This window comes from Cololabis saira, chromosome 17, assembly GCF_033807715.1.
Source record: "Cololabis saira isolate AMF1-May2022 chromosome 17, fColSai1.1, whole genome shotgun sequence".
Classification (NCBI taxonomy): Eukaryota; Metazoa; Chordata; class Actinopteri; order Beloniformes; family Belonidae; genus Cololabis; species Cololabis saira.
This window is the reverse complement of record NC_084603.1, coordinates 23,853,257-23,880,752: the sequence shown is the minus strand read 5'-3', so window position 1 is coordinate 23,880,752 and position 27,496 is coordinate 23,853,257. Positions and strand designations below refer to the sequence as shown.

General features: G+C 40.0%; 1 protein-coding gene across 2 annotated transcripts; it reads left to right on the top strand.

The window, feature by feature from the left end:
* Positions 1–633: 633 nt before the first annotated feature.
* On the top strand, positions 634–27,496 carry zranb1b (zinc finger, RAN-binding domain containing 1b). Of its 2 annotated transcripts, none has more exons than XM_061745025.1 (10): positions 634–1,010; positions 3,278–4,347; positions 14,300–14,487; positions 17,498–17,651; positions 18,506–18,577; positions 19,478–19,676; positions 22,089–22,209; positions 22,579–22,708; positions 24,219–24,448; positions 25,705–27,496. In XM_061745025.1, the coding sequence occupies exons 2-10, from the start codon at positions 3,372–3,374 to the stop codon at positions 25,921–25,923; spliced, it is 2,289 nt and encodes a 762-aa protein (XP_061601009.1). In that variant the 5' UTR covers positions 634–1,010; positions 3,278–3,371; the 3' UTR covers positions 25,924–27,496. The 2 variants fall into 2 exon arrangements, with proteins under 2 accessions (XP_061601009.1, XP_061601011.1); XM_061745027.1 differs by lacking the exon at positions 634–1,010 and adding an exon at positions 1,041–1,173.

Genomic DNA, 27,496 nt, shown 5'->3' with positions numbered 1-27,496 from the left:
AAAAGAAATACATTTTACACTGAGTAACTGCTTTAACCTGATGTAAATTTTTAAAAAAAGAAGATAAATACACCTCGGCGCTCATGCCACTTTTATAATCACATTCTAATGTGTTTTGCGTTCTCTGAGCCTTTTAGTAGTGCTGCGTTCCATTTACCTCGGAACTCGGAACTCGGAGCTGGGAATGACGTCACAGTCGAGTTATCAGCGTTCCAGTTACAAAGTAGGTAAACAAGTTTGTAGTTCGCATATACCACATGAAAAATGTAAATGACACTATAGCAGCATATATATGCCGAACAATACTTGTATACGACTGATTTAGTGTGACCTAAACTAGAATGAAGTGCTACGAAGCTCTCTTCTACTGTTTACAACCGGGGCAGCCATCTCGGAATGTGAACTCGGGGGTGGTGAAGACTCTCCCACTTCCCCAGTGGGAAATCCCACTTCGAGGGGCGTTCCAGTTGAAAAATCCAACTGGGAACTGGGAAATCCCCACTTCCGAGGACAAATGGAACGCGGCATTGGAAGGAGACACGTGGAATCTGATTGGTCGATGCCAAAGAATACACAAGGACGGACCAATCAGCGTCGCCGGCAGATTCAGGTGGTAAATCCTGATCCTGCCTCTGACTGTAACGAGGCTCAGAGACTCCGCTCTCTCCTGTACTCTATTTTTTTCGGTCCTACTCCGGTTGCTACCCTCCCCCTTGTGCCGCCATTAAAGCCCTGTCAGCCTGGTATTTGGAAGTCGGGGGAAAAAAGGATTAAAATGATTTAAAGCAGCGAAGCCATCGGGCCGAGGGGAGGGGACTGGGGAGGGGGGGGATCTTCTTATTCGGCGCTATGTACGGACTTTCCCCCGTTCGTTAAGACCCAGGAGGAGACCCGAAAGAAGTGGAAATGTCGTCCCAGTGAGCGGTTCTCGGATTACGAGGGGAGTCCATTTGTTTTGGCCGCGGCGGGGCGGGGAGGGGGGACTGGAGAGTGTAAACACAGCAGCCAAGGTGAGTTCAAACACCGCCTTCTAAAAGACTTGACACGGGCCTTTCTCCAGCTTTAAACCCCGCAGCATCAGCTCGGTCGGACGGCGACACCGGAATTCTGAATTCTGGTGGACATGGCAACCGACATAACGGTGGGTTGCCATGTCCACCAGACCAGCAGCAGGTTTGTTGTTCACCGTCCATAGCTGGACATTACACCCTCTCGTTCAACTTTTCTATTTGTTTATGTAAGATGGAAGTTTTAACCATGTATTTGTCCCAAGTAATTGGCTCGACCGCGACTATTTAAGCGTCGGTCTGCATAAAACTTGCAGCCTGAATTATGGTTCCGCGTTAAATCGACGCAGAGCCTACGCCGTAAGGGTCTGCGTTGGTGTAACGCGGGACCATAAATCAGCCTTTGATACCATCGACGAACCATAAATCAGCCCTCAGCGTAACGCAACATTTGTGGACTTTCACATGGTGTGTTAGTAAACTAAGAGGCGTGGTGTGACTCCACTAACATTGCTTCCCTCTAGGCCAGGGGTCTGCAACCTTTATTATCAAAAGAGCCATTTTGCCCCCACTTCTACAAAAACGACAACTTTTTAAATCTCTGTTATTTCTTGTGTTATCTTTTATTAATTCTACCTGTTACAACCCCTAAACATAACAACAGAAGTGCAGTGTGCATTTGTAGGCGTACTTTGAAATAAATTCAACTGTTAACCGTAGACCTATTTCAGTCTACATTTGTGTAAAAGTAAAATAAAAACTACCCCCTTTTATAAATAAAAGAATTTAGCTGCAGCTTAGCAGCTTTAAAAATAAATATAGAAATTAAAAATAGTTATTTTAAACGTATATGGCATCAACTCAAACTCCAAGATAACTGCCCAACCAAATAACTTAATAATATAACTAAAAACGAATTCAGAAATATGATTTATTTATGTTCGGTTTGTTTTTCAAGGCCAAAGGGAGCGAGCCGCTACAATGAGGACGAAGAGCAGCAGGTTGCAGACCCCAGCTCTAGGCTTTGAGCTGACTTTCCTTTACAGCTTGGCTCCTCGTTAATAACATTCAGGATGTTACCAGGATAATCACTTTCATATGCAGATAATAGACTGTGGAGTGAATTTATGTCATGGTTGGATTAAACAGGCATGTTGGGCACAAGCCTAGAGGGCTCTTGACTTTTAAGGCAAAAATGATTTAGTACAAGGAGAGACATTGCGGTTAAAAGTAGTGGCAAAACATCAACAACAGACATAAAACAACTAAAAGGTGACAAGAAAAGTGCAAAACTACAACAAAATCAAGAGAAAGGCAATGCTAAAGTATTAAAAACCTCACTACAAAAAAATTAAAGGGAATCTGTTCAGTGGTCGTGAAGAATAAAAATTACCTAAAGGATACATAAAAGCTACAGAGAGGTGGAAATAAACAAACTACTAAAGGGGCAACAAAATAACACATGTGAAACAACTATAAAGAGGGAGCTGCAGGCAGATGGAAAATGGCAATAGAGCAAAGCAATATTGCTTCAAAAAGAGGTTCAAACCAACTCCAGAGACGGCTTGCATCCCTTTCAGTCTGGGTATCTGGCTGCTTTTGTGGTAAGGGTGATAGCCACATACATGCCTGTGCTTTAGGGCCTTTGTCTCATCATAATTCATCCATAATTTCACTTCTCTAGCAAGTCAACAAGTCATCCGCCTCCCCGTCCGAGTGTCAGGTTTCATCTGTCCTTGTCTTTTGTTACTTAGCTCAGTTGAAGGGCACAGATGCATGTCTTGCATGTATTTTCATGTGTTTAAATGTCAGTTCTGGGGCTTAAGAGAAGCATTGTGGACCAGTGCTGCACTCCAGGCTGCAGTTTCACTCTTTTACTCCACTTTGCTACAAATTAGTGACAGGTCCACAGCTGACAGCTCTGAAGATTTTTACAGTTTTGAGTTTTGGAAGATGCTGTAATAAAGCAGGAATCATTGGGTGCATTACCTTTCAGATGTAGATCTGAAAACATTAAAATTGAACGTCATATCTTTTGCAGACAGAGGATATACTTTTTATTTAATGCAGCTTTTTTTAGAATAATTCAATTGTTTAAATGTTTTTACCATCTAAAACAGTTGCCATTTGAGTTATATTTAGGTTTATACTTTTTTTTTAGTATGTAGAGTTGTGAGGTCTAATGTGTTTATTTGATATAATGCTTAGGCTATCCTTTTTATCCAGGTGCCCTATCCTTTTTTTAATTTTCTTTTTTCTTTTTACCCTAGTCCACTGCTTGCTGAGGGATTTCCTTGAGAGTGGATCTGCTGTGCTGATAGTCCTTCCGAACGGCAGGAAACCTTCTTCGTTGGTGTTGCGACGATGACCGAGCTGGTTGCCAAGTGGGCCTGTGAATACTGCACATACGAGAACTGGCCGTCAGCCATCAAATGCACCATGTGCCGCGCTCAGAAACCCAGCGGGGGTGCCATCATTACCGAGGAGCCCTTTAAGATCAGCCCTGCCCTAGATGCCAGTCTGCATCAGTGGGACCCTGCAGACCATAGCAACAGTCCAACTCAGGGGGGATCCAGCTTACTTATTTGCCCAGACTCCAGCGCCCGACCTCGTGTTCGTATTGCTGATGCACCAGAGACGAGTAGTAAATGGTCATGTCACATGTGCACCTACCTGAACTGGCCCCGTGCTATCCGTTGCACACAATGCTTGTGCCAGAGGCAACACGCTCAACAACAGCAGTACCTGCAGCGTGCAACCCATCAAGGACATCATACACAGCAGCCACACAGTCCCACGGAATCACCACAAACTTCAGGGTATGGATGTCGCCCTGGTCCCACAGCCCCCACTACAGACCCGTGTGAGGAATATAACGACCGCAACAGGCTCAACACTCATACGCAACACTGGACCTGCACTGCCTGCACTTGTGAGAACTGGGCCAAGGCACTCAAATGTGTCGCGTGTGATCATCCCAGAGCCAATAGTCTCCTAGCTGATCCCATCGAACTGGCATCAAAGCCTGCGATCCAACAACCATCCTCAACACTTAATGAACAGGACAGGGATAACAGGAGGGGTGTTGTTGGACATGTGATTGGGCAGGGAGTGGGGGGCCTGGTTGGTGTTGTGGGGGGTTGTAGCGGCAGCAGCCAGAGAAGGTCACCCCCAACCCCTAAACGGGAGTCTGAGGTGAATATGGACTTTCAGAGGATTGAATTTGCATCAGGGTCTGGAATTGGGAGTAAAGAAGAGCTCGAGGTGGATTTCAAAAAACTGAAACAGATTAAGAACAGAATGAGAAGGACAGATTGGCTGTTTCTCAATGCGTGCGTTGGTAAGTTTTAAGTATATTTGATTTCTAAGTCTGTGTATTTTGTTCTTTTACATGGCTTGCAATAAACCAGCTAAATACATTTACAATCTAAAAGGTCATAGTTAGAATACAATTTATGTAGCTATATCCAGATGATTCGTATTTGAATCTTACTAATGTTGACATTTTACATGTGGTTTAAATTCCTCCACATTCTTCACTTCCTTTGTCAATAGAGGGTCCACGCCCCCTTACTCTCACTGAGTGGCAAAAATGGCTGCAACTAGTAGGGGAAACTGTGGAAAAGACGGGATAACAGCCGATTATCGGCTTAAATTAAAGGCAGTTGGACTTGACAGTGAACCGTATAGTTACCCGAAGAACCAGTGGTCCTTGGACATTAATATTTGGCCACGAATTGAGTTTCCTGATATTTATATGTACTTAATTTCTACGCCGGGTAAATACACGAAGCAAAGCTTGAAGGCATACAAAAAGTCTTGACGCTTGGTCCTACTTCGTCCTACCTCGTCCTACTACGATTTGTTATAGAAATTAAAGTAATGAGGACACCGAACTTTATGATTTGACCGTTTGACGTTAGCTACCCAAAAATGCAACATTACATGATACAAAATTGGAACCGCAAATTCATGTTTCGGTGCCTGGAATCCAGTTGTTTCTGTGAATTGCAGCGATCCATTTGTCTCTCTTGAGCTTATTTTTCGGCAGTCTGTAAAACAATAACTCCGATTTCTTGCTAAATCTGTGAGTACAGTCGATCGCACAACAGCTCTTTCCCATTTTAGATGTTTTCGAGTTGCTCAAACTGAAAGTCTACGCTGCCACTCAGTCTTTCTGCCACTCAGTCTTTCTGCCACTCAGTCTTTCTGCCACTCAGTGGACGTAACCCGCTGTGAAGTCGCATAGATGTGACGTCATGCGCATTCCCTCTATAACATTGGTCGCTTAGCAACAACGCTGACACCGGCCCATGAACTTCAGCGAGCAGCTTGGAGCCTTTGATGAAGCGTTCATTACAGTTCTCAAATACAATCGATGGTGGCATGTTGGTTTATAAGAATCTTTTTGCCCAGAAGAAAAAAGAGCGACAACTACCCATAACTATGACTACGTTTACATGCAGTCAAAATTTGGGTTATTGCTAATATTTTCCGGTTACTGAAACATTCGGAATATTCCGTTTACATGGTAATTAATCATTTGGGATATCTCGATCAAACCAGCGACGCGCGGAGAACATCATGACGCAATTCCCGTCATTTCCGCTTTTTCTTCCTGTATCCAAATTCAAAACAAATGCTGCTTCGCGCAACTTTTCGCTCACCTTCTTTTAAATCTTGCTATCCCCGTACTTTCTACCGTCTACAAATGCCAAAATGTTCATATCCTTCATTACATTTATGAAGTGATTAGTCTCCTCTTCACTCCAAAAGTGTGGCGTGGTCTTGCGTTTCGCCGTGTTTAGAAGAACTTCCTGGACTTCCTTGCGAACAGAGCATGCGCAGAAAACAAATTCATGTTCCGTTTGATCGGGATATTCCGTTTGGCGTTTACATGACCGAATATTCGGGTTTTAAAAGGAGTAACCCAGGGGTCATATTCGGGTTTTTAAAAACCCGAATATGAGCAAATTCGGATTATTCAAAGGGGTTATTGGTGTTTACATGGCCGTGCAAATTCGGGTTATTGCCAATATTCGGGTTTTAAAAGGGTTATTGACTGCATGTAAACGCAGTTTATGTTCTTCTCTCGAAAAAACACAATCTCCGCAGTTTGAAGCCTTCTATAATAATTGTAAAAAAAAAAAAAGGTTGCTACTTCGCGGGTTTCACTTATCACAGGTTCTTTTTGGAACGTTACCCCCGCGAAAAATCAGAGATTACTGTAATGACAATATCTCCACATTGCGAAACTCGCCTTGCTCTCTTGGCTCGCCATGACCAGTCATGTTTTTGAATGCACACACACACGGCCACTACATTTCCTCTGGTCTCCGCGTGTGTGGAAAAAAAGCTTCACTGTAGCCAGAAATAACGGAGTAACGCACCGTTTGGTAACGGTAATTGAGTTACTGAATTTAAAAAGTAATGCGTTAGAGTATTAGTTACCGCCAAAACTAACAGCGTTACTGTAACGTGTTACTAAATAACGCGTTAGTCCCAACACTGTACGTAACTAATAGCGTAACTGTATTTGATAACACACTTCTGCTTGTAGTTTCAATAAACAAATAGAATGGGATAATATTTGCTACTGAACTGTACGCTGTTACACATTGAGCTCCAAACTCATGGAATTAACACTTTTCCTATGCTTTTACACTAGTCTGTTTTTCTCACAAACCTAAACAAAAAAAAAAAAACATAACTTCAATTACACATGCAAAGATAATTTTAATTTATTTGAATTTCAGTTTGATGCAGAAAATCAGCCAAAGCATTGCCCCAGTACACTTGGCTAATTAGCATAATAATATTGTCTTCAAATTACCCAACGGATGTGGGATTGATGATGATGATCATATTTATCATCAATGCCAGTTCTAGTAACAATTTAGTTACAACAACAAGTAGATAGTCAAATTGAGGGAATGCGTTAGAAATGCAACTTTCTCCTTTTCTTATTCATACACCCATATTGTTGTTAAAACTCAGCTGGAATTTTTTGGAGCTTGGTTATGTTTATTTGACTTCAATATATGAGCTTTTTTTCATGACAATGAAGGACAGTAGATTAAAACACATACCGTAGTTGGACTGTTTAGGATTTGATAAATTTAAGTATCTGTTCAACTTTGAAGGTTAACAACAGCACAGTTCTTTGGTAAATAATATTTTCACAGTCAAAATGTTTTTTGGCTTATAATAGGTATCAACACACTGCACAGTAGGAGCTACAAATAGCAGTGCCATAATCCACCTTAGCAACTGCTATCATCAGTATGGGCCATGTACTGTACATTTACTATTTATAATAAAAAAGACATGAGCCAGCATGTTTTCATATCCAATGATCTTAACTCAACTGATGTTGCTTATATGGATTGTGTTTAGGACTTTTAACCATTAGTCATTTGTCATAAGGTAAAGTTTGTACGCACTCAGTTGTTTGCTAAGCTTACACTTTGAAGACTAAGACCCTCCAAAGGGAACCAGGAAAATAATATCCATATAAGCTGTATTCTGCGACAGCTTCTCTTCATGGCAGATTTCTGCCCGTTTTTCACCACTGTACCTAGAATTTTCTGATATGAAATACTTTTTTTTTTTTTTAATTGCTTTAACATCCTAAGACCCAGTGCAATTTTTTTTCGTGTTGCTTTGGGACCCCATTTAGAAATGAAATATTATGATATAGACAACACAACATGTGATTTCCACATATGTATACGCCAGGTTTTATGAGGTTATACAACATTTTATAACACCAACAAACCTGTTAACCTGGACAAGGCTTAAAAGGTGCTATAAAAGAGCAGACAGTCCACCGTTTCCATAGGTTGATAGGCCTTTAATTTTTTTGCATTTTCACTGCAGAGATTAGGAATTATACAAAGTTATGAACACGTGTATTTCAGTGCCACGATTATGCCTGCTTAGGAATGTGAAAGGAAGCGGCAGCAGACTCAAAGGAAGCCCCTGCAAACAGGGAAAATGTGCAAACACCAAACAAATCTGTGTCCTACTTTCTCTAATACGGCTTTATTATGTAGGGATGAGTTCAAGACAAAAGTTTGAACACAGTTCAAACAGACTGCACGGAAGAGATTAAGGCATCAAAACTGACTTCAACTGCATGTTAGTAACTGTTATTTGATCAAATGGATAAGTGTACACCAATATTCAAATTCTAAAAAATGTGGAATCAAATTTGAACATGTATCGGCTGAAAATGAAGATGCATAGAAACAAAATCAATGTATACTTCATACGTCAGCAACAAATTTAAAGTGAATGGAGCGGCTCATGGATTGGTTTAATTTTCCGTTAACCGATCCATATATTTTATCAAACACCGGAACGATATCTGATCCTAGTATTGGGTTGGTGCATCCCTATTATATACCTCTTCCTGGACAGACATTGTTGATAATTTAGTGCAGAAAAAAAAGACATGCATATCTAATTGCATTTATAGCTGCACTGTTTCATTCAAGTGTCTCAAGTAGAGCTGCACAATAAATTGTTAAAATAAATTGCAGTCTTGATTCACACATACATGCAATCTAATTTCCAGTTGACAACAATTATCTGCATTTTGTTTCACAAGTTTCCTCAGACTTTCTCAAACGCACCCAAGAGCTGCATTGTCGTCACCTTCTCCCTCAACCTATGACAAGGTGTCGTTACGTCACGTGATTCCTCGGTGAAACAAGCGGAGAAAGCCCCCCGGCGAAACACCAGTGTTGCTAACTTAGGTAGTTTAAGGTTATATTTAGTGAGTTTTCAGATATCTCCAGCGGAAAAAAATCCAGCCAATTTGTCAGATCTTATTGGAGACTCTAATGTTAAAGCGCATATCATTTTCACTTCTTCCTCAGCGAGCAGCAGTGCTACCGTGGGCTGCTCCCCCATGCCAAAGCGTTCTCAAGGTGGTTCTCAAGGTGGCCTTTTCCAGTCAGAGCGGGAACTACATATGTTCACCCCTCACTGTCCTGGAAATGAATTTGCTCATGCGCAAAACCACTACTGACTGATCCTATATTGGCCCTGATTTTAGACTGGTATTATTGGTATTATAATTAATAGTGCCCAGCACTATTAAATATTTATTTGTTTTATTGATTCATTGATTTATGTGTTCATATTGAATAGTTAGTCTCATGGAGACGCAGGGTCTCATTTTCAAATGACTTTTTTTTCTTCTATACAAAATAAAAACATTGGTATCAATAAATAATAAATAGGCAATGAAGTTTCTTTATCAAAAGTTACTTAGACATCACTCTTATAGTAACTACAAGCAGACATCATTTTAGAACACAAGATTACGTAAGGGATAATGCGCAACGAGGTACATTATCATAAATATATGGACGACGCAGGGGTGTGAACTTTGCTACCGCGAAGTCCATATATTTATGATAATGTACACCTCGAAGGGAATTATGCCATTTATACCACGGTCACTTACCAAAAAACATACATATTAAATCAGTTATTCATGCTTTAATGTGTTTTCAGTTGAAATCATTAGTTTTATAACAAGCCACAGCTGAGCGGACTATTTAATCTCCCGTGTGCAGCCGTTGTAACCTGGTAAGTTACAAAGTTTTTTAACAAGCCATAACTCAGTTTCTTTGGTAACGGGGGATATTCTAGTCCACTCAGCTCCGCTCGGCTATTTTCTTTTCTCTCCTCTTCTGCATCCCAGTCATCAAACTCGTTAAATTCACCAAATGAATTAAAATAAATGACAAAATCACTCATGTCACCGTCCTGCGGTAGCCGGCTCTTCTTATCTGAATCTCCGTTGCCGTGGTTACCACCTGGCAGTTGATCCAGCGCAATGATATTAAAGTTATCATGCAATTTGACCAAACTTGTTTTCTAGGTGTCGGTTATAAGTGATAACCTACACCTGGCGGCCAATCAGAACCGAGTATTCACACAGACCGTGGTATAATAATATATAATTTTGATTAATGTTGTTATAAATATTCAATGGAATTTTTTCAGTTTGCGAAAAAATTCATGCCAGAGCGAAGAAATCCTGATTCTAATTTTTCCCAGAATTGTGCAGCCCTAGTCTCAAGCTACATCCACATGAATATGTTTTCATTTTCAAATATAAAACGTATTGTCATAGTTACACCTGGCGTCCACACTACTGCAGTGAATTCAACCGTCAAAAACATTTTGATCCACTGTAGACCTTTGTCAGCTTGTAAAAACACGTGCTGCAGCCTAATGTGAACGGGCAAAAATGTAAATATATGGAAATGTAAATATATGGAAATGTCTACATAGTTGCACCAGTTCACTTTCTCCTCTGATTAGTTCCCCTGGGTCATAGCAGCTAAGACAGTAAAGATTCTTCAAGAAACTCATTTAATTTGATTACAAAAGAAATCATGGATCCAAATTCTTTCATCACAGCTTTATTTAATTCATCTGACTATAGTCTCAGTGGTCACTTTGTTTGGCTTCTACGATTACCTGCACTGTTACACATGTTCGGAACACATAATGGAATATAAAAGTCTTGTGAATCATGCTAATATAATTATGACTATTATGATAATTTAATCTATGGACATCTGTTGTGACCCTGGTCCAGCTAGGATTACAGGTCACAGAATAAAGAAAAGATGCCCAGATGTAAATTTTGAGCTGAGGTGTCTTAGTTTCAAAAAGGTAAATAATAACAAAAATAAACCAATCCAAACCGGGAAGTGTTTAGAAACATCCATCCATTTTCTACCCGCTTTATCCTTTGGAGGGTCACGGGGGTCCGCTGGAGCCTATCCCAGCTCATTACAGGGAGAGGCAGGGGTTCACCCTGGACAGGTCACCAGTCCATCACAGAGACACATAGATACACAGACAACCAGACACACTCACACTCACACTCACACCCACACCTACGGGCAATTTCAAAACAGCAATTAACCTACCATGCATGTTTCTGGACTGCGGGAGGAAGCCGGAGTACCCGGAGAGAACCCACGCAAGCACGGGGAGAACATGCAAACTCCACACAGAAAGACTCCTGCTGGGCCAGGGAGTTGAACCGTGCTGCCCCGTGTTTAAAAACAGACCAACAAATACTTTTTTTTTTTTTTTTTAAATCAGCTAAGCTATCATGAAAATGTTTATGGCAAAGGGGTGGTATGCCTAAAAGACAGCTGTCCACATCCTTCTTAAAGGATGTAGCTAATGAGGATCGTTGACGCAGGTGGTGAAGGCACAGGACAGCTATGCAGGAGGCAGCAACAGCGGCGGGTGGAGCCAGTGCTGAAACATCCGCTTTACATGAACTCCAGCTGCGACACAGACCATCCAATCCTTGTAGAGTCCAGAGGGAGATCTATTGGCATAACTGAGTAGCAAATGAACATGACTGCGGCCCATTGCCGTAGCACCCCTTAAACTACAAAACACAGTTTTGTTCACGGTCATAAACGAAGCAATGTATATTTAAACAAAATTTAAATATTCAAAAATAATACATCACACTTACAAGCTGAACAGGGAATCCGCAAACACGTTCTCTGATCACACATACATAACTCTGAGGGAGTTAATGAACATGGCCCATGACCGTAACAACACTTGTGGGGGCGCGTCGTTCACAGTTTTTCTTATCGCACCAGAATGCCAGATGTATCATAGCTGAAAATTCTTCTGTGATTGTGACCCAGAGAGTTTGTGCTGTCTTGATTTGATGTCTGTCAAACCTTGCCATCAATGGCAGCACCTGGTCCCACTTGCTGCAGCAAAGACATTCAATTTCTGTCTGATATGCTAAACTTTTGCGTTTCCTGGCAACAGAGCCGCTGCAAGCAATTACTGCGCCCAAGTAGCAGTGCTTTGCAAATGTTATTTCTAATATGTATCATTTCAAAAGATTCTTGAGTCTCATTTTACAAAGTTATTTCTGCTGTAGTTAATGTACTAAGATGTGAATAAGAACATTTTGGAGGTTTTTAGTCAAGTCAATTATTTACGTTACCAACTACTCTTGTATAGGTTCTTTAATAAGGCTGAAGTATTTTGTTACCCGATTCATTGATTAATCAGTAGAATAATTGATAGTATCCCAGTCAGTAAAATGGTTGTTATACGTATACCTTTCCTGATTTGCCTAGACTACATCATGTGACCATTAGAAAGGGAACTCCTTAACAATGGTGTATACAACAATGTAGAAATGAAAAAAAAACGAAGAGTTGCTAACTTTGTAGTTCGTAGCATCAGCTGCAATGCATTTAATAACACTTGACTACAGATGACTGCATAATCTACAGTAAAAGTTATTTCAGTTTTCGGCCTGTTTTCACTTGTACGCACAATCCTGGAGAGCATGGATAGCAGTGGAATATGCATACATGGCAGTGTAGATGGAAGGAGGTCTTTCCGTGCATATTGGTTTCATTTTCAAACTAGTTTTGGAACATAGCCTCAGTAAGAAATGTCAGTGGATCAATACAGCCAACAACAACAAATTACATTTTACTGGAATTATATTTCTGTATTTTCTTTGCATTTGCATAACTGAAATTGTGGTACAAACTGAATCGGCTGCACTTACTGTACACTGTATCAGCTGATATATTCACACTGCTATTGAATGCAGTTTTTCTTGTTCATCAAGTTTCTAAATACGAGTGTGATTACAAAATGACAAGAACGCTATTGGACAGTTATACAGACACAATTACATGTATTAATTTGAAGAGAAAAAAGGTATGCACAATAAGCTACTGTTATTATATTATCAATTAATTTCTGCAGGATGACTCTTGTGTTTGTTTAATTCAGTTGATCGCTATCCAAATTATTAAATGTACTGTGTGGAGGAGGAAGACCAGAATCACTTAGCCGGTTTATCTCCAAGTGCACATCTGCTTGTGTATCAGTAGCTCTCGTGTCTGACAAAGTGTTGTGAGTACAGTACTGACTGCAGGGTTACAGGCATGCCCACACTAATGGAGTATTTTGTGGAAAGTGGATGTGATATCTCTTTATCACGCTGCACTGGTATTGTGTAGCTTCTCTCCAGCCAGCTCCACATGGCACAGCAAGTCCTTCCACCCACTCCATGTCTCTGTAGCCCGCACTCACACAGATCATGCAGCTGAGTATTGTGTGTGGTCCTTTGACGTGAGAACAAAAGCTCAACAGTGTTTGATGTTGTTAAACGTACGAGAGGATAACACACAGGCGTTTGCTGTATATGCTAGAAATGGGAAGAGTGTGTTTTGTTTAACTGCGAGGCCTTGAATTTAGTTTCCACTTTGATTGCTGGCTAGTTTTTGTCATAATAATAATAATTTAGCTTATGCTCCTTAAGCTGTTAGCCCACTTTATCTCACTGTTTTTTTGTTTGATCACAACAAAGGTTTACATTGGCACTGAAAACTAAAACAGAAAATATTTCATGCACACACACAACACGCACACAAGCCAAACTGTTTTTTCTCTCTGATGTATTATCGGACCAGAAATGTTTCATTTCTGACCCTCCGGTGTGGGAGTTCATGAACAAAACCTGGTTAAACTTACAGCTAATCACCTGGGTTATCATTGGTTGTTTAAGGGGAAAGTTAAGGGGTAGCTCATACACTTACTTTAAAACAAAGAAGTTTATGTTTTTTTCTGCAGCGCACAGTAATATGATTCATTATGTACAGTAGATCACACTGGTAAACCGGTCAGCAGTAGGGTTGACTGGTCTGCATAAGGATGACGCATATTGTTTCTGTTAGTCACTAGTATTTGCTCTATGTCTCCAAAAATGTACATAAAAAGCAAACACTTGCAACTGTCTGATCCATCGCATCCCTAAATCCTCACGCTAAGATATGAAGGGACAAGCAACTGACAGATTACAATGCACCCCCTATTGTTTTTCCCCTTGACTTCAAAGTCAGACAAGTCTCAAAGCTGTTACAGCTGCCGCTGAGATATGACACATTCTTATCTCCAGCATTTCATACAGTTTGTTAGAGCACACAATGTCCTCTATGCAAGGTGTTCTCAAGTTTGTTTGCTTTTTCTTTCCTTTTGTATCCACTGTGCATAGTTGTTATGGAAGCGCTGATTTCTGCCCTCGGAGTACAATAACTGCTTAAAAAAATGTGAATTTAAGTTGATCATGTTTGTTTACTTCTTTATTTGTGGTTATTTTTGATATCTTCAATGCAACAGTATCATAAAAGACATCTACAGTTGCCTTTTCTTAATCATATTTCTTTATCTTTTCCTTCTCCTTCTTTGTCTGGCAGGTGTTGTAGAAGGGGACCTGGCAGCTGTGGAAGCTTATAAGTCATCCGGAGGTGACATAGCAAGACAGCTGACATCAGATGAGGTCCGGCTATTAAATAGGCCCTCAGCATTTGATGACGGCTTTACGTTGGTTCACTTAGCCATTCGCTTCCAGAGACAGGAAATGCTGGCGGTGTTGCTCACAGAGGTCAGTGGAGATAAACAAGACATCTTTCTGGAATAAGCTGCACTCAAGTATCAGCTTTAATCAAATAGTAGATCATTTCAAACACATAGCTGAAGGTGTTAACAGATCATAATAAAGACCTGCATACACCATTCTGTAAGCTATTATATGTCACTTACAAAGTGTTTCCTGGGATGAAACTAAACACTAAACAACGCATAACTAATTCTTGTTTTAGCTATAACAAAAGTGCTATTATGTAAGCTTTTTGAGGGGTCCAAGCAATGTTTTTTATCAAATTATTATTATTATTATTATTATGATGCTAACTCGGTGTTGTTTACCTTTTTACTATGGCTACTGCCTGTTTGAAAGCCAAGATGTTTTAGACACCTTTTGACACACAAAAAAAAAAACTTTTGTCAAGGAGTGTTCAAATGGGACACAAACATGTGATGGAAGGATTTGTACAGAATCTTAAAATAGATCAGGTTTGTAATAAGGTTAAATTGGAGGTGAGTGTTTGTAAATCACAGCAGGGGAAGCCTCATCGTGATGTCGTCATGATCACAGATAACAACGTGCAGGATCAACACTGCTCATGCACTGCAGGGGGAGATTAAATTAATGTATTTTTCATTTAATTTCGTTTGGACAGGGATAACTTCAGATTCACTGTACTACAGATCAGAAATTATAAAGATATAATAATGCTAACTACCTAGCACTAGGTTTAAAGTTTTAACTATGTGTCTGGTGCTCAGTATTGAGTGCTGCTAATCAACTTATCCGAGTCAAAGGCTGAGCTGCTACATAACAGTTCCAATTAAATATCTTTAGGTAATGTTCGTGGAGTTAAAAGCATTACATATTACCTGATGTAAGTCGCTTTGGATAAAGGCGTCTGCTAAATGACAGTAGTAGTAGTAGTAGTAGTAGTAGTAGTAGTAGTAGTAGTAGTAGTAGTAGTAGTATTATTATTATTCATTCATGCCAATCTTCTGGATGTGAAATTGGCAGCTTAATCCAAAGCAGACATTTGGCTCTGTTTGTTTGACTTTAGGGAATAAAATAAACCCAAATCGCCCATCATCTCAGAATACCTGAAATTGGTTTGACAAGTACCCCAGACATATGGTTTTAATTTATTTATTTATTTATTTTTTACAACAGATCTCAACAGCCATTGGTTGACCTGCATTTAAATGGCGGGTCTTACCGATAAGTCAGTTGTAGGAGTGAGACTGTAGCCTATACAGGAATTAGAAACGGCAAAGCTAAAACATTTTTGTCAAGATTACATGGTGGATACACAAAGCGTGCCACAATTTAATGCTTCTTTGCTCTGTTTTGATAAGTTATGAGTAAATATTTGATAAGTATGATAATTTAATATCATACGCATATATTGTATTTTGCTGTAAATGTGTCATCCGGCGGTACTGTGTGTCAGCCTGGAGTGTGCTTGTGCTGAAGTTGACTGCAGCTCCCATGCCGTCAGCACTGTGATCCCAGAGGATTTGTTCATGCACCCTTCCACCCTCTGTTAGAGCCCCAGTCACTGTTCTAGGGGGTCACTTAGTAACTACTGGATTGTGTCCCTAAAATGCTTTAAAGCTGACAACACAGAAAAAATATTCTTATTGTCCAAATGTCAATGTTTCTAATGTGAAAATAATGGGGCTCATACTGTAGATACATCTTGAATCATCTGCGTAATTCAATTCTGTTACATTAAATTAAATTAAATTAAATTTTATTTATACAGTATATATTACAATACAGGTTGTCCTAAAACACTTTTCAGAGACCAGAGCTTGACCCCAGAGCAATTATTACCTGCTGTAAACAATGGCAGGTAAAAACTCCCCTAGTGGGAGAAAAGCCTTAACCCAAACAGTGGCAAGGAAAAACTCCCCTTTAGGAGGGAAGAAACCTGGACCAGGACCTGGCTGGTCCTGGTCCAGGGGGGGTCCTGGGGGGGTGGGGCCAGCCGGGTAGAGCAGGAAAAGGGAAATGGGAAAGAGAAAATGAAGAAAAGAGAGAGGAGAGACGGATATGTTATCAAAGGTACTTTTCCATTAGCTGGAGAACTTAGAGTTCTATGTAGATATGACACATTGCTGAGGTGGTCAGAGGAGGGGAGTGCAGGCCAGTGTGTCAATAGATATTCAACAGAGACATCTAAATAGACAGATGGAGGTAAACACTCTGGAGGCTCTGGCCTGGAAACGTGTACGGGAGAGAAAAAGAGAGGGCAGACCAGCACAATAAACTACAAGAACAATGGAACACAATTATGCTTATAAAATACTTCTAATTATTAACTGTGGATTGAGCTTAAGGAAGGAAAGAGGAGAAGAGAAGACCAAAAGGGGTTAGGGGCACCGTCAGTGGATCATGTTTGTGTCCCGTGCGGTGTAGGCAGCATATCTGCGAGGAAGCTATGTTTAAGACGAGCTGCTTTAGTCTTGTCCTGTGAACAAGAAGTAATGGCTGGATTTCTTGTAAAAGGCAAACCTAAATAAGATGGTCTCAATTCACAATTTTGTCCTTCCCTCCTTACTGCTCCATTGCTCAAAAACCACTTGCAACTATCAATTAAAAAACATTTTAAAGCTACATAATGTTGAGAGTCAGACCTCCAGTATTCACATCTTTACCTCACCTCTACATCTATCTTTAGATAAAGGCATCCCTCTTAATCTTTTTATCTTAACAACTTAGCTCAGACTTTTGATGCTGACCTTCAAAATCACTATTTTCCAGGCAGCTGAAGCTGGTGGACTTTTGTTTTTCTGTCTGTAAAGCTGTTTTCTTTAGACCTACATGGAGCATACAGTTGCATACAGTTGTGTTCATGCAGCTGAAGCACTGTAAAAGTTGGTTTTGCACCAGTTATCGGCTATTCTTTGGTTTTGTTACCTATAAAATGCAACATTTTGCTATTGTTAGAAACAAAAACTCTTGCTCAATTCCCAACTTCTGTCTTTTATTCCCTTTCCTTTCCTTAATCCCCTCCTCTCTAAAGGTGTCCCAGCAGGCAGCCAAGTGTATTCCAGCCATGGTGTGTCCTGAGCTGACAGAGCAGATCCGTCGTGAGGTAGCAGCCTCCCTTCACCAGCGTAAAGGAGATTTCACCTGCTACTTCCTCACCGACCTGGTCACATTTACCCTGCCTGCAGGTGAGCACCGCCCCAGCGTACAAATGTGAAAACAGTCATGGACTTGCCTCACGTAACCGCATTCATACAGTAAACGGTACAGACACATTCATGAATATTATAACATGAATTCCAGAGGTTGACAAAGTGTCCTGCCAGTGCAAAGGGAACTTGTAACTTTGTTGCTTAAGAAAAATGTTCCCTATCCAAGCGCTTTGGCTGTCTCCGTGTATAAGAATGCTCGTCTTGTTTACTTGTGGTCTATGAAATTACTTGCTGTTTGCTTGCTGTGGGGACATAATGCCACGGTTGTCCACTTCCAACTGCCACAACATGGAGGCTACGTCTGGCTCACTGTTTCAGTATTGTTCTTCTACGCTGCTTCTGCCAGACTGCCAGCTGTGCATTTCTATCATTCACAACACAATTATATTTAGTATTTTTTGCCAATTTCTTTTGTTTCTGTTAAATTCCATGGTGTATCAGCGAGTATGGTTGAGATTGTTGCCAAAGCTAACTAGTTTGCTTTTTGCCTTATTCTAAAGGACAATACCGACTCTGGCTTGTGGCCACTATTGAAACCATTTTGGTCAGTCCCACAAAGTCGGTGCATTCATTTAGCTTAGCCTAAGAATGAGCTTCTGTGCATGCAGAGCTCACAGCATGCAGTTTAAGCCGATGGCTGTCGTGGAAAAACATTAAACATTGTAACTTACATTTGAATAAACCAAGGTAGAAAGCTTTGCAACTTCTTGTCATTTCAGTCAAGTGTTGCTTATGCTAAATATTATTTGCCTCAAGATGTCTCTCGTCAGTCCTCTTTTCTTTGTCATTCACGCTTCTCTTTCTTTTTCTCTTTCCTTTTTCTTCTTTAGACATTGAGGATTTGCCCCCAGCAGTTCAGGAAAAATTGTTTGATGAGGTGCTGGACCGAGACGTACAAAAAGGTAAAATATTTTTTCCTTCAGCTTTACTGACTTTGTGTTCCAGCATGATGTATTACAGATGATGTATTGATGCTTTTGTTCTGTGTTTACAAGAGAAGCCAGATCCATCAGTAGGCTGCTTTGCAAACAGAGGAGACCCCTTTCTATATATAAAACTGTGTTTTTATTATATATATACTATATATATATATATGTGTGTATGTATTAAGGCTGTCAAAGTTAATACAAATTGTGTTTAATTTATTTATTTTCAAAGGCATAAAGATTAATGATTGCACTTTTCAGGAAAATATGACCCACGGCCCAAATTGTAGTTTGAAAAAAGCGATGCAGCTGTAATAGAAAGCACGAAGCAACGATCACGTGACATATTGGTTTTCTGAAGACTGGTTTTGAAGCTTCTTTTTTTCCAAAGACTGTAAAATAACCCCCCAAAAAAGAAGGATTTTATATTTTTTCCTCATGTTGCCCTTGACATTTACGGCAGAATATCTGATTTTAGATGTTATTTCAGTTACAAAATTAGCTGCTGGGTTAGTATAAACTGCCCACTGCTTTCTTAGCTTTGTATTATGAAGACGACTAATGAGGGAGGGATGATGGCTAACCATTGGCTAAGCAGCCTGTAGATCAAAAGGGTATGCCTGACATTAGAATAAAAATGTGCTTTATATAAATTCAGCCAGTGTGCTACAAAAAAAAGAAAGTCCTCTCAGAGTTGACATGGATGTGAAATTAAACAATACAAACTATGTTTAATGTTTAATTGGACATTATACTCCCATTAACATTGCTTGTTGCTTGCTGGGCCCACGTTTTCTCTCTCGGCTTGTTTCCTTGGAGATGACATTTGTGATACCATCAAATGATTTTATAGACGTCTCTTCTTCTCTTGTTCAGAACTTGAAGAGGAGTCTCCCATCATCAACTGGTCCCTGGAGCTCGGGACCAGATTTGACAGTCGCCTGTACGCTCTGTGGAATCGCACGGCCGGGGACTGCCTGCTGGACTCGGTGCTGCAGGCCACGTGGGGCATCTACGATAAGGACTCGGTGCTCCGTAAAACCCTCCACGACAGTTTGCACGACTGCTCCCATTGGTGAGTTGTACAGGCTGAGCACCGGGAGTACACACTTAAAACACAAGCTTTTGAACATTCGCATTAGTCTGAGGCATGTTTAAAAAGGGTTTAGCTGAGAGTGATTAAAGGCGGGGTTTACGTTGGGAAAAAGAAGTACAAATATTACATTTAAAACCTTTATTTACAAGTATTTTAAATATCAGAATGTAAAAAGTAATCAGATCTTTTCCAGGTCTGAAAATTAGCTAATACAAGCTTAACTGGACAACAACATGATTTAACTCTAGGTCATTATTTGTTTAATAAAAAAAAAAAAAAAAAATGCAGAAGTGATGTGTGAAAACTCAATGATTCAGTGTCTTGTGGAACCAAGTTTAGCTGTTTTTATTTACAGTAATCAATTTCTGCATCATGATCTCATGATTCTCTCACATTTGCTGTGGAGGAATTTTGGCACTCTCTTCTTTAAAAGCATCCTTCATTTCATTAAGGTTTCTAGGTATGCACAAATTTTAACGTCACGCTGCAGCATTTCAATCGTGTTGAGGTCTGGATTTTAACTGGACGATTGATTGAACCTTGATTTGTTTATTTATTTTTTTAAGTCCCTCTGTTTTGACTTAAACACAAGGTCCTCTGGTCTCACGGCTGCAAAACAGCTCCAAATCATCACTGATGTGCTTGATAGTTGGCATCAGGTGTCTGAGCTCATATGGTGTTTGGTTTTGTCAAATGTACTATTCTGAGAAAGGCGAGGATTCAAGAATCAGACTAGATTTATGAATGAGAAAAATCTAATTTAAAGTATGTTTTGTCAGTTTGCTAAGGTGTACTACTCGTGCACCTCTCATGGCTTCTACAGTGAAGCAACAGATTGCCAGGTAGGCGATGCTACACAGCTAAGAGTCCATAATTTAATCAATATGGAACAAGAGGAGACTCGGCAGAAACTGGAGTGTTTTGGGTGCACTGTAGACATAACAAGGTTCCAGGGAGGAAGGAGACTCTTTTAAAGTGCAAGGCATGCAAAATAAAAGTAAAGTACTTAGGAGCACCACAAACACACAGGCTCACGTCACCTGCCATGAGCCTGAAAGAAATTCAACAATAACAAACTCCATCTGCTGACCAACAAGCTTTACTCGGCTTCTGGCAACTTTTGAATAGACGAGAAAAATAACAAAATCCATCCACTGCAAAAGACCTGCACCTCTGCAGCGTTGTTGACTGAGCAGAAGTATGTGACACCATGATGTTGTTTCTTTAGAAGGGTTAGTTCATTATCGTCTGTGCAGACTTAGCATGAAAACAAGTCTTTCATCTTGTGTTGACATCATTGCTGTTGTTTCTAAATTTAGTTACAAGAATCTATGACAGCTCTATATTTAAATCACAGTCAGTTGATTATCAGTACTGTCATATTTTAGCTTAAGTTTTTTTTTTAATAAACATGTCGTGCTACAGTTGGACCTAGACAATCTTTCATTTTTACATTATTTATCATTTTAATTTTGCCAGAAAAAAAAAACAGTATAATAATCAAGTAGTCATCAGCTGACAACATACTCAAAAAAAAGACTCCACAAACATAATTTCAGTTTATTCTGCTTTAAGTATTGTTGTTTTTCTTTGTACTCGGGGCATAGAAATAGATTATGCAAATAGCATCCCAGTGTTCTTAATCAAATATCACTTTCAGTCATTTTCAATTGAGTGCTTTGTAATCGAATCATTTGAAACTGAGAATTGTTTTGAAGTGAAAATCAATTTTGAATTGAATAGTTACCAAGAATCAGTATCAAATCAAATAGTGACATGACAACATGCAGGAGATGCATTCTGTTTCTAGTTAGAAAAGTTGGATAATTTCTTCTAAAACTCACCAATATTTTCTGGCAGACAAGACTTTTCCACATCAGATTTTTTAAATATTTTTAGAATTACTCCTGTTTTGTCATCAAAATTGATATGTCAATAATAAAGGAAATAAGAGTTAACTGAGAGATCCTTTCTTAATGTATGCTCAGTGAAGGTTTTAATCTTCCACATGGAGGAAGGGTGGATACAGGAGCACAAGTGGCTTCAAAATAGTCGTGATAATTGATTTAGCTACTTTGCATAAAACTTCTCAGTAAAGCTCAAAGGTACAGTTGAAGGGATGAGATGATGACGCTTTTTGAGTATGGGGAATGGGACTGATCCTCACCCTTTCTTCCCATGTGTAAGCCAGGCCAGTGCGTCGTGTCTTTTTGCAACAGTCTGGGATTATGAAGGAGACAATTACCATTTGTATAGAATCAGCTTTTGCCGTCTAAAAACTAAACCGAGACAGAGAAGGAAGAATGCAGCCACTTGCAGCTGCAGGATCTCTGCAGGTCAAACGATGTCACCTGCTAAGCGGTTCGTGTTTGTGTGTGTGCGTGCGTGCAGGTTTTACACACGCTGGAAGGAGTGGGAGTCGTGGTATTCCCAGAGCTTCGGCCTGCACTTCTCCCTCCGAGAGGAGCAGTGGCAGGAAGACTGGGCTTTCATCCTCTCCCTCGCCAGCCAGGTACACGCGCATGAATGTTAATGCATACATTAGTATGGAGGACAGAAGCTTATTGTGCTTTAAATATGACACGTTAACGATGCATCAATTATGCAAGAAGTATTACTGGTCTCACTGTGGAAAGCGCTGCCTGCAAAGCTCTGGGAAAGTGCATCCTGTCTGTCATCAGCTCTGTTCTGTGTTAGCTCACTCACTAAGTATTTGGCTGGGTTGTTATTATGTTGCAGTGTGAAAGTTCAGTAATTGTTTGTGTTCTGAAACTTTTAGCATGTAGGATACCTCTGCATTACTTTTTAATCTATTTAAAATGTTTAACATTTGTATTTTCTAACGGTTTGTGCTTTTTTGTGTTGTTTTTTCCTTTCACAGCCAGGATCCAGCTTGGAGCAGACCCACATTTTTGTTCTTGCACACATACTCCGTAGACCTATTATCGTCTATGGAGTGAAGTATTACAAAAGTTTCCGTGGCGAAACACTCGGGTACACCCGTTTTCAAGGTGAGCAGTTAGTTAACATTGTTTCCGTTAAATATGGGAGATCCGAGTGCAACTGGGTTCCAGTGGGTGTGGAAGAACTAGACTTCCTTTGTCAAATAGTTTCAGCCTACATGTGTCTGCATAACCCGCATAGCTGACATAGCGACTGCTCTAAATCCATCAGTAATCACAATTTACAACATGTGTCACTGTTGTGTATTTATTTATTCCTGAGATTGGAATAACAACAACACAAAGCGTGACAGGAGTCGCAACATGGTTGTGAAACAGCAGAATGTCCTGCAAACGTTCAGATTCAGATGAAGACACGTAAAGCATCAGGATCTCAGGGGAAACACTGCGGCGAGTGTGCAGCCCACCTTCATGACTGGCAGGGAAAACAGTCTGGTTTCAATTTGCCTGCTGAGTGATGCTGCGCAGGAGATGATGAAAGTGCTCTGTGAGGCCCGACTGTGGCAAAGTCTGCTTGACGGATCAGTGATTTACTCTTGCCAGGAGCCGGAGTGAAACACACGGGGGATGGTGGTGCACATGTTCCCCCACAGGGAAGAGGGTTAAAGTGTTGACCAAGTGAGCTCAGTGATTACTCAGAAAGCTGTTGAACAGACATATCAATCTTGGTGTCAGTTACTGAGGTATTCATGAGGTGCAAGAGCTACTTTGTGTTTCTGCCTCGTCTTGTAGTAAAGAAATGCTTTCTCATGTTGGATCAATCTGAGGTATTTGTTCACTGAATCTTGAGGCAGTTTTTGGTATATTATACTTCTGTTTCACTGAATGTCAGAAAAAATACTGCCATGTCTTTTTCCTCCTTGACTTACGGTGGGGTTTGAGTTTATGGAGCGTTGGACAGCAAAAATTATTTATAAACCCTTATAAAAACCGGTGACTCCTCTTTCTGCATGGATGTTTGTTTCTGTGAAAATGGCATCTCATTTTTCATTTATTAGTACATCTGGGACATTAGGTGATCATAAAACAACAGTAACATCCTGTTTTGCACAAAATTTACAGCCAATAAATCATTAGCAATCACTGGTTGGTGTTATCAGGATTTTACTCTGGTTTACTCCGAGCACTTAAACATCGTGGTATTTTTACTTTTTGTTTTTCTTAGAGATTTAGTCCAAAACTCTTGTCCAGTTTTGTCCTTGATCTACTTGATCAATAGAAATGAGAACGCTTTTATAGATGCGACACAAACAGAATACTCAAAAAAAGACAAAAGTTTCATCCAAAAAGTTAGCAGCAGCTTTATTAAGATCCTGTAGTGAGATATGAGCAGTTATTTTCTCTCTGATGTGGAAAAAATAGCTTTTACCATCACATATCTGCTAAGCACAAATACAATCACAATTTAATATTTATTTAGTGTAAATCAAATCAGCACATTTCAGATTACATATACAACATATCTTTTAGTTATTCAGATCTTTGTAAGGACGAAATGTGGTGGTGGTTTTTTTTTTAGGAAAATGTTTGAACTAATATCGTCCCATGTTGTCCTCAGGTGTGTACTTGCCGCTCTTGTGGGAGCAGAGTTTCTGCTGGAAGAGCCCCATCGCTCTGGGCTACACTCGCGGCCACTTCTCAGCATTGGTGGCCATGGAGAACGACGGCTTCGACAATCGTGGCGCGGGCGCCAACCTCAACACGGACGACGACGTCACGGTCACATTTCTGCCACTCGTGGACAGCGACAGGAAGCTGCTTCATATTCACTTCCTCACAGCGCAAGAGGTAAGGAGCACGACAGTCTCCTTGTTCTGATAACCAGATCATGACTGCAGTCTGTGCACATAGGGAGTACCGTATGTGATACTGACTACGTTTACATGCAGTCAAAATTCGGGTTATTGCTAATATTCCGGTTACTGAAACATTAGGAATATTCTGTTTACATGCGTGAGCAAACAGGTTTATCCCTGTATACATGGTAATTAATCATTTGGGATATCTCGATCAAACCAGCGACGCACGGAGAACGTCATGGCGCAATTCCCGTCATTTCTGCTTCTTCTTCCTGTATCCAAATTCAAAACAACAACAATAACAGCAGCACGGCGGATAATCGGACCTGCTAGTACCGTTTTGTTTCTCGGCCCTGTAGTTCGCTTTTTTCAGCCAGGTTATTGCTAATATTCCGGTTTTGAATGAATGAATGAATGAATGAATGAATGAATTTATTTCGAACATGCATATAAAATGAAAGTAAAAATAATAATAAAAAGATAAACATTTACATCTTCATATAAACATGTTCGAAAAAAAGGAGTAGGAAGAAGTGTAAACTTTTTCCTAGCTCCTACCTCATTATAACACTATGGATTTACATTATTGCTATTACAGTATTATATCTACACAATATCCATATAAATATAATCTATATAAATACTCCGTAAACATGCCTATTATTACATAATTATCCATATAAGTATATAGACAATATAAATATTACATAAATGTTATATGAATATCTAGAAAACACAACTATTATATAGATCTATATAAATATACACTATATAAACTACATAAATATCCCTATAAATATATATGTGCTACATACCCAATAAATATATAACATACATTACATAATTTCAACTATCCCTCTCAACAGATAATATATACTACATAAATATCTAAACATATCTTAAGCATATATAATATACCATTTTTCCCCAACTTATTTGTTTCTCACACTCCCCGCCCACCTATTTCCTCTTCCATATACCTGTTTATAAATAATTTGTTGTATTTCTTTTTAAACAGATTTATGTTATTACTTTGTTTCATTTCCTGCTCCAAACTGTTCCACAGAGTCACTCCACAGTTCGATATGCACATGCTTTTCATTGTTGTTTGTACTTTGTTTTCTAAAATGTTGTTCTCCCCTTAGATTATAGGCCCTTTCTCTCTCTGTGAAAAGGGTTTTAAAAGGGTTATTGACTGCATGTAAAGGCAATCACTGTATATGAGCATTTCCTCCTCTTCTTCAGATGGGGAATGAGGAGCAACAGGAGAAACTCCTGCGGGAGTGGCTGGACTGCTGCGTGACGGAAGGCGGCGTCCTGGTGGCCCTTCAGAAAAGCTCCCGCCGTCGCAACCACCCACTCGTCACGCAGATGGTGGAGAAGTGGCTGGACGGCTACCGGCAGATCCGGCCCTGCGCCTCTCTGTCTGACGGCGAGGAGGAGGAAGACGACGACGACGAGTGAATTGAAAAAGAACTGAAAAAGATGAAGGCAGTCTGCTGGGGGCAGGACTCCTCCCTCATCGCTCTTTCTTACAGCTTTTCTTTGTTCTGTTGTTTTGTTTGTTTTCCTCCTTCTGACAACGGACAAACTGTGACGGCCTTCAGCAGGGGACAGGGTACCCACAAGACCCCCGCCCACACCTCCAGAGTGACACGGCTACACTCGTGGCTCATGCCGCCGCCCGGGAGTACGCTTAAAAAGACTTTGGCTCAGAACAAGCTGAGACTGGAAGGTTTGGAGAGAATAAAGGTTTACAAATGCAAACGACCCTTTGGATTGTTTTGAGTTTCAACTGTTGAGCTAAAAAGAAGAATCTTTATCCATCAGTGTAAATGCATGTGGTTTTTAAAACAAACGAAGGAACTATACCAGCATTGACTCAAACCAACACTTTATATCTGTTCAGTGGGGGCACTGACAAAAGCACACTTCCAAATTGAACTTTTCTGGGGGGGTTTCCAGCTTGTTTAGAGTTGGCTTGTTGAACGTTTTTGTTTGGGAAATGGGACAAAGCTAATAAATGCCACCAGAAAAGATGAGATTATGTAATAATAAACAATTGTAATCCTTATTACTAAGCACTGCACATCTATTTAAAGATTTCTATATGAGAACATTATCATTGCTTGAATTCAGATCATATATGAAGCTCTTTAAAAGGGAGATTTGCCCTTCACAAGTCAGATCTACACTCACTAATGTTTAGCACACTAACATTCATGTTGGATATTTGGTTTACGTTTTTCAGAATGAACTCAGTTGTTGGTTTTTTTTTCCTCTTTGAATTTATTCTTCATATTTATTGTTTGGAAATTTATCTGAGCTATTAAGCGCTTTCTCTATGTTTTGTTTTTTTCCTTTTTGTGGTTTTGTTAATTATTTTCTCAATCTTGATGAAGACACTTTGCACAGAAACACTGTTGCTTAAAGGAAAGAACCAACCATGACCATCGGTGGGAAGTTTACTTGCTTGTTGCATGGGATTTAGTACCTCATCTGGATGCCTAAAATCTGGTGCTTTTGTTTTTTATTGTGTTTTTTCTGGGCAGTCGAGTGTGGCGGCCAGACATGTTCAATGTCGGCGTAAAACCCAAAGTCACTCTTGCCTAATCTGCGTCTCCCGCCGCCCATTTGTTGTCGAGCTCACCCTCACGGTGCACGTCAGGCCACCTCTGTAAATCCTGTTTGTCGTCAACCCATGTTCTTGATTAAACTTATCGTGAGAGATTTCCACATATAAAACCAAAGCTGACAAAAAAGAAGAAAAATGTGTCTACCCTTTTCTTTTGCTGTGAACGTTTGCATTTTCTTTTCTCTCCGTTCCTTTGCCATTATGTACTATAACCTATTTCGTGTGTCCTTCATGTCAGACGTGCTCTAAGCATCCCCTACATGTTGCTTTGTATTTATGCAATAGTTGCAGTTGTGACTATGATGGTTTGTGGATTTAGGCCTGACTTCACTAAACACAGTGTGATGCAAAGATCAGGCAAAATATGAAGAAAAAAAAAAAAATAAAGAACCTTTTTGAATG

What these genes read in the sequence shown, in the direction of transcription:
- zranb1b (XM_061745025.1), top strand. Translation starts at nt 3,372, where the DNA reads ATGACCGAGCTGGTTGCCAAGTGGGCCTGTGAATACTGCACATACGAG. An exon ending in GTTTCTCAATGCGTGCGTTG is followed by an intron (nt 4,348 to 14,299) that starts GTAAGTTTTAAG and finishes TTTGTCTGGCAG; the next exon opens with GTGTTGTAGAAGGGGACCTG. An exon ending in CACATTTACCCTGCCTGCAG is followed by an intron (nt 17,652 to 18,505) that starts GTGAGCACCGCC and finishes TTTCTTCTTTAG; the next exon opens with ACATTGAGGATTTGCCCCCA.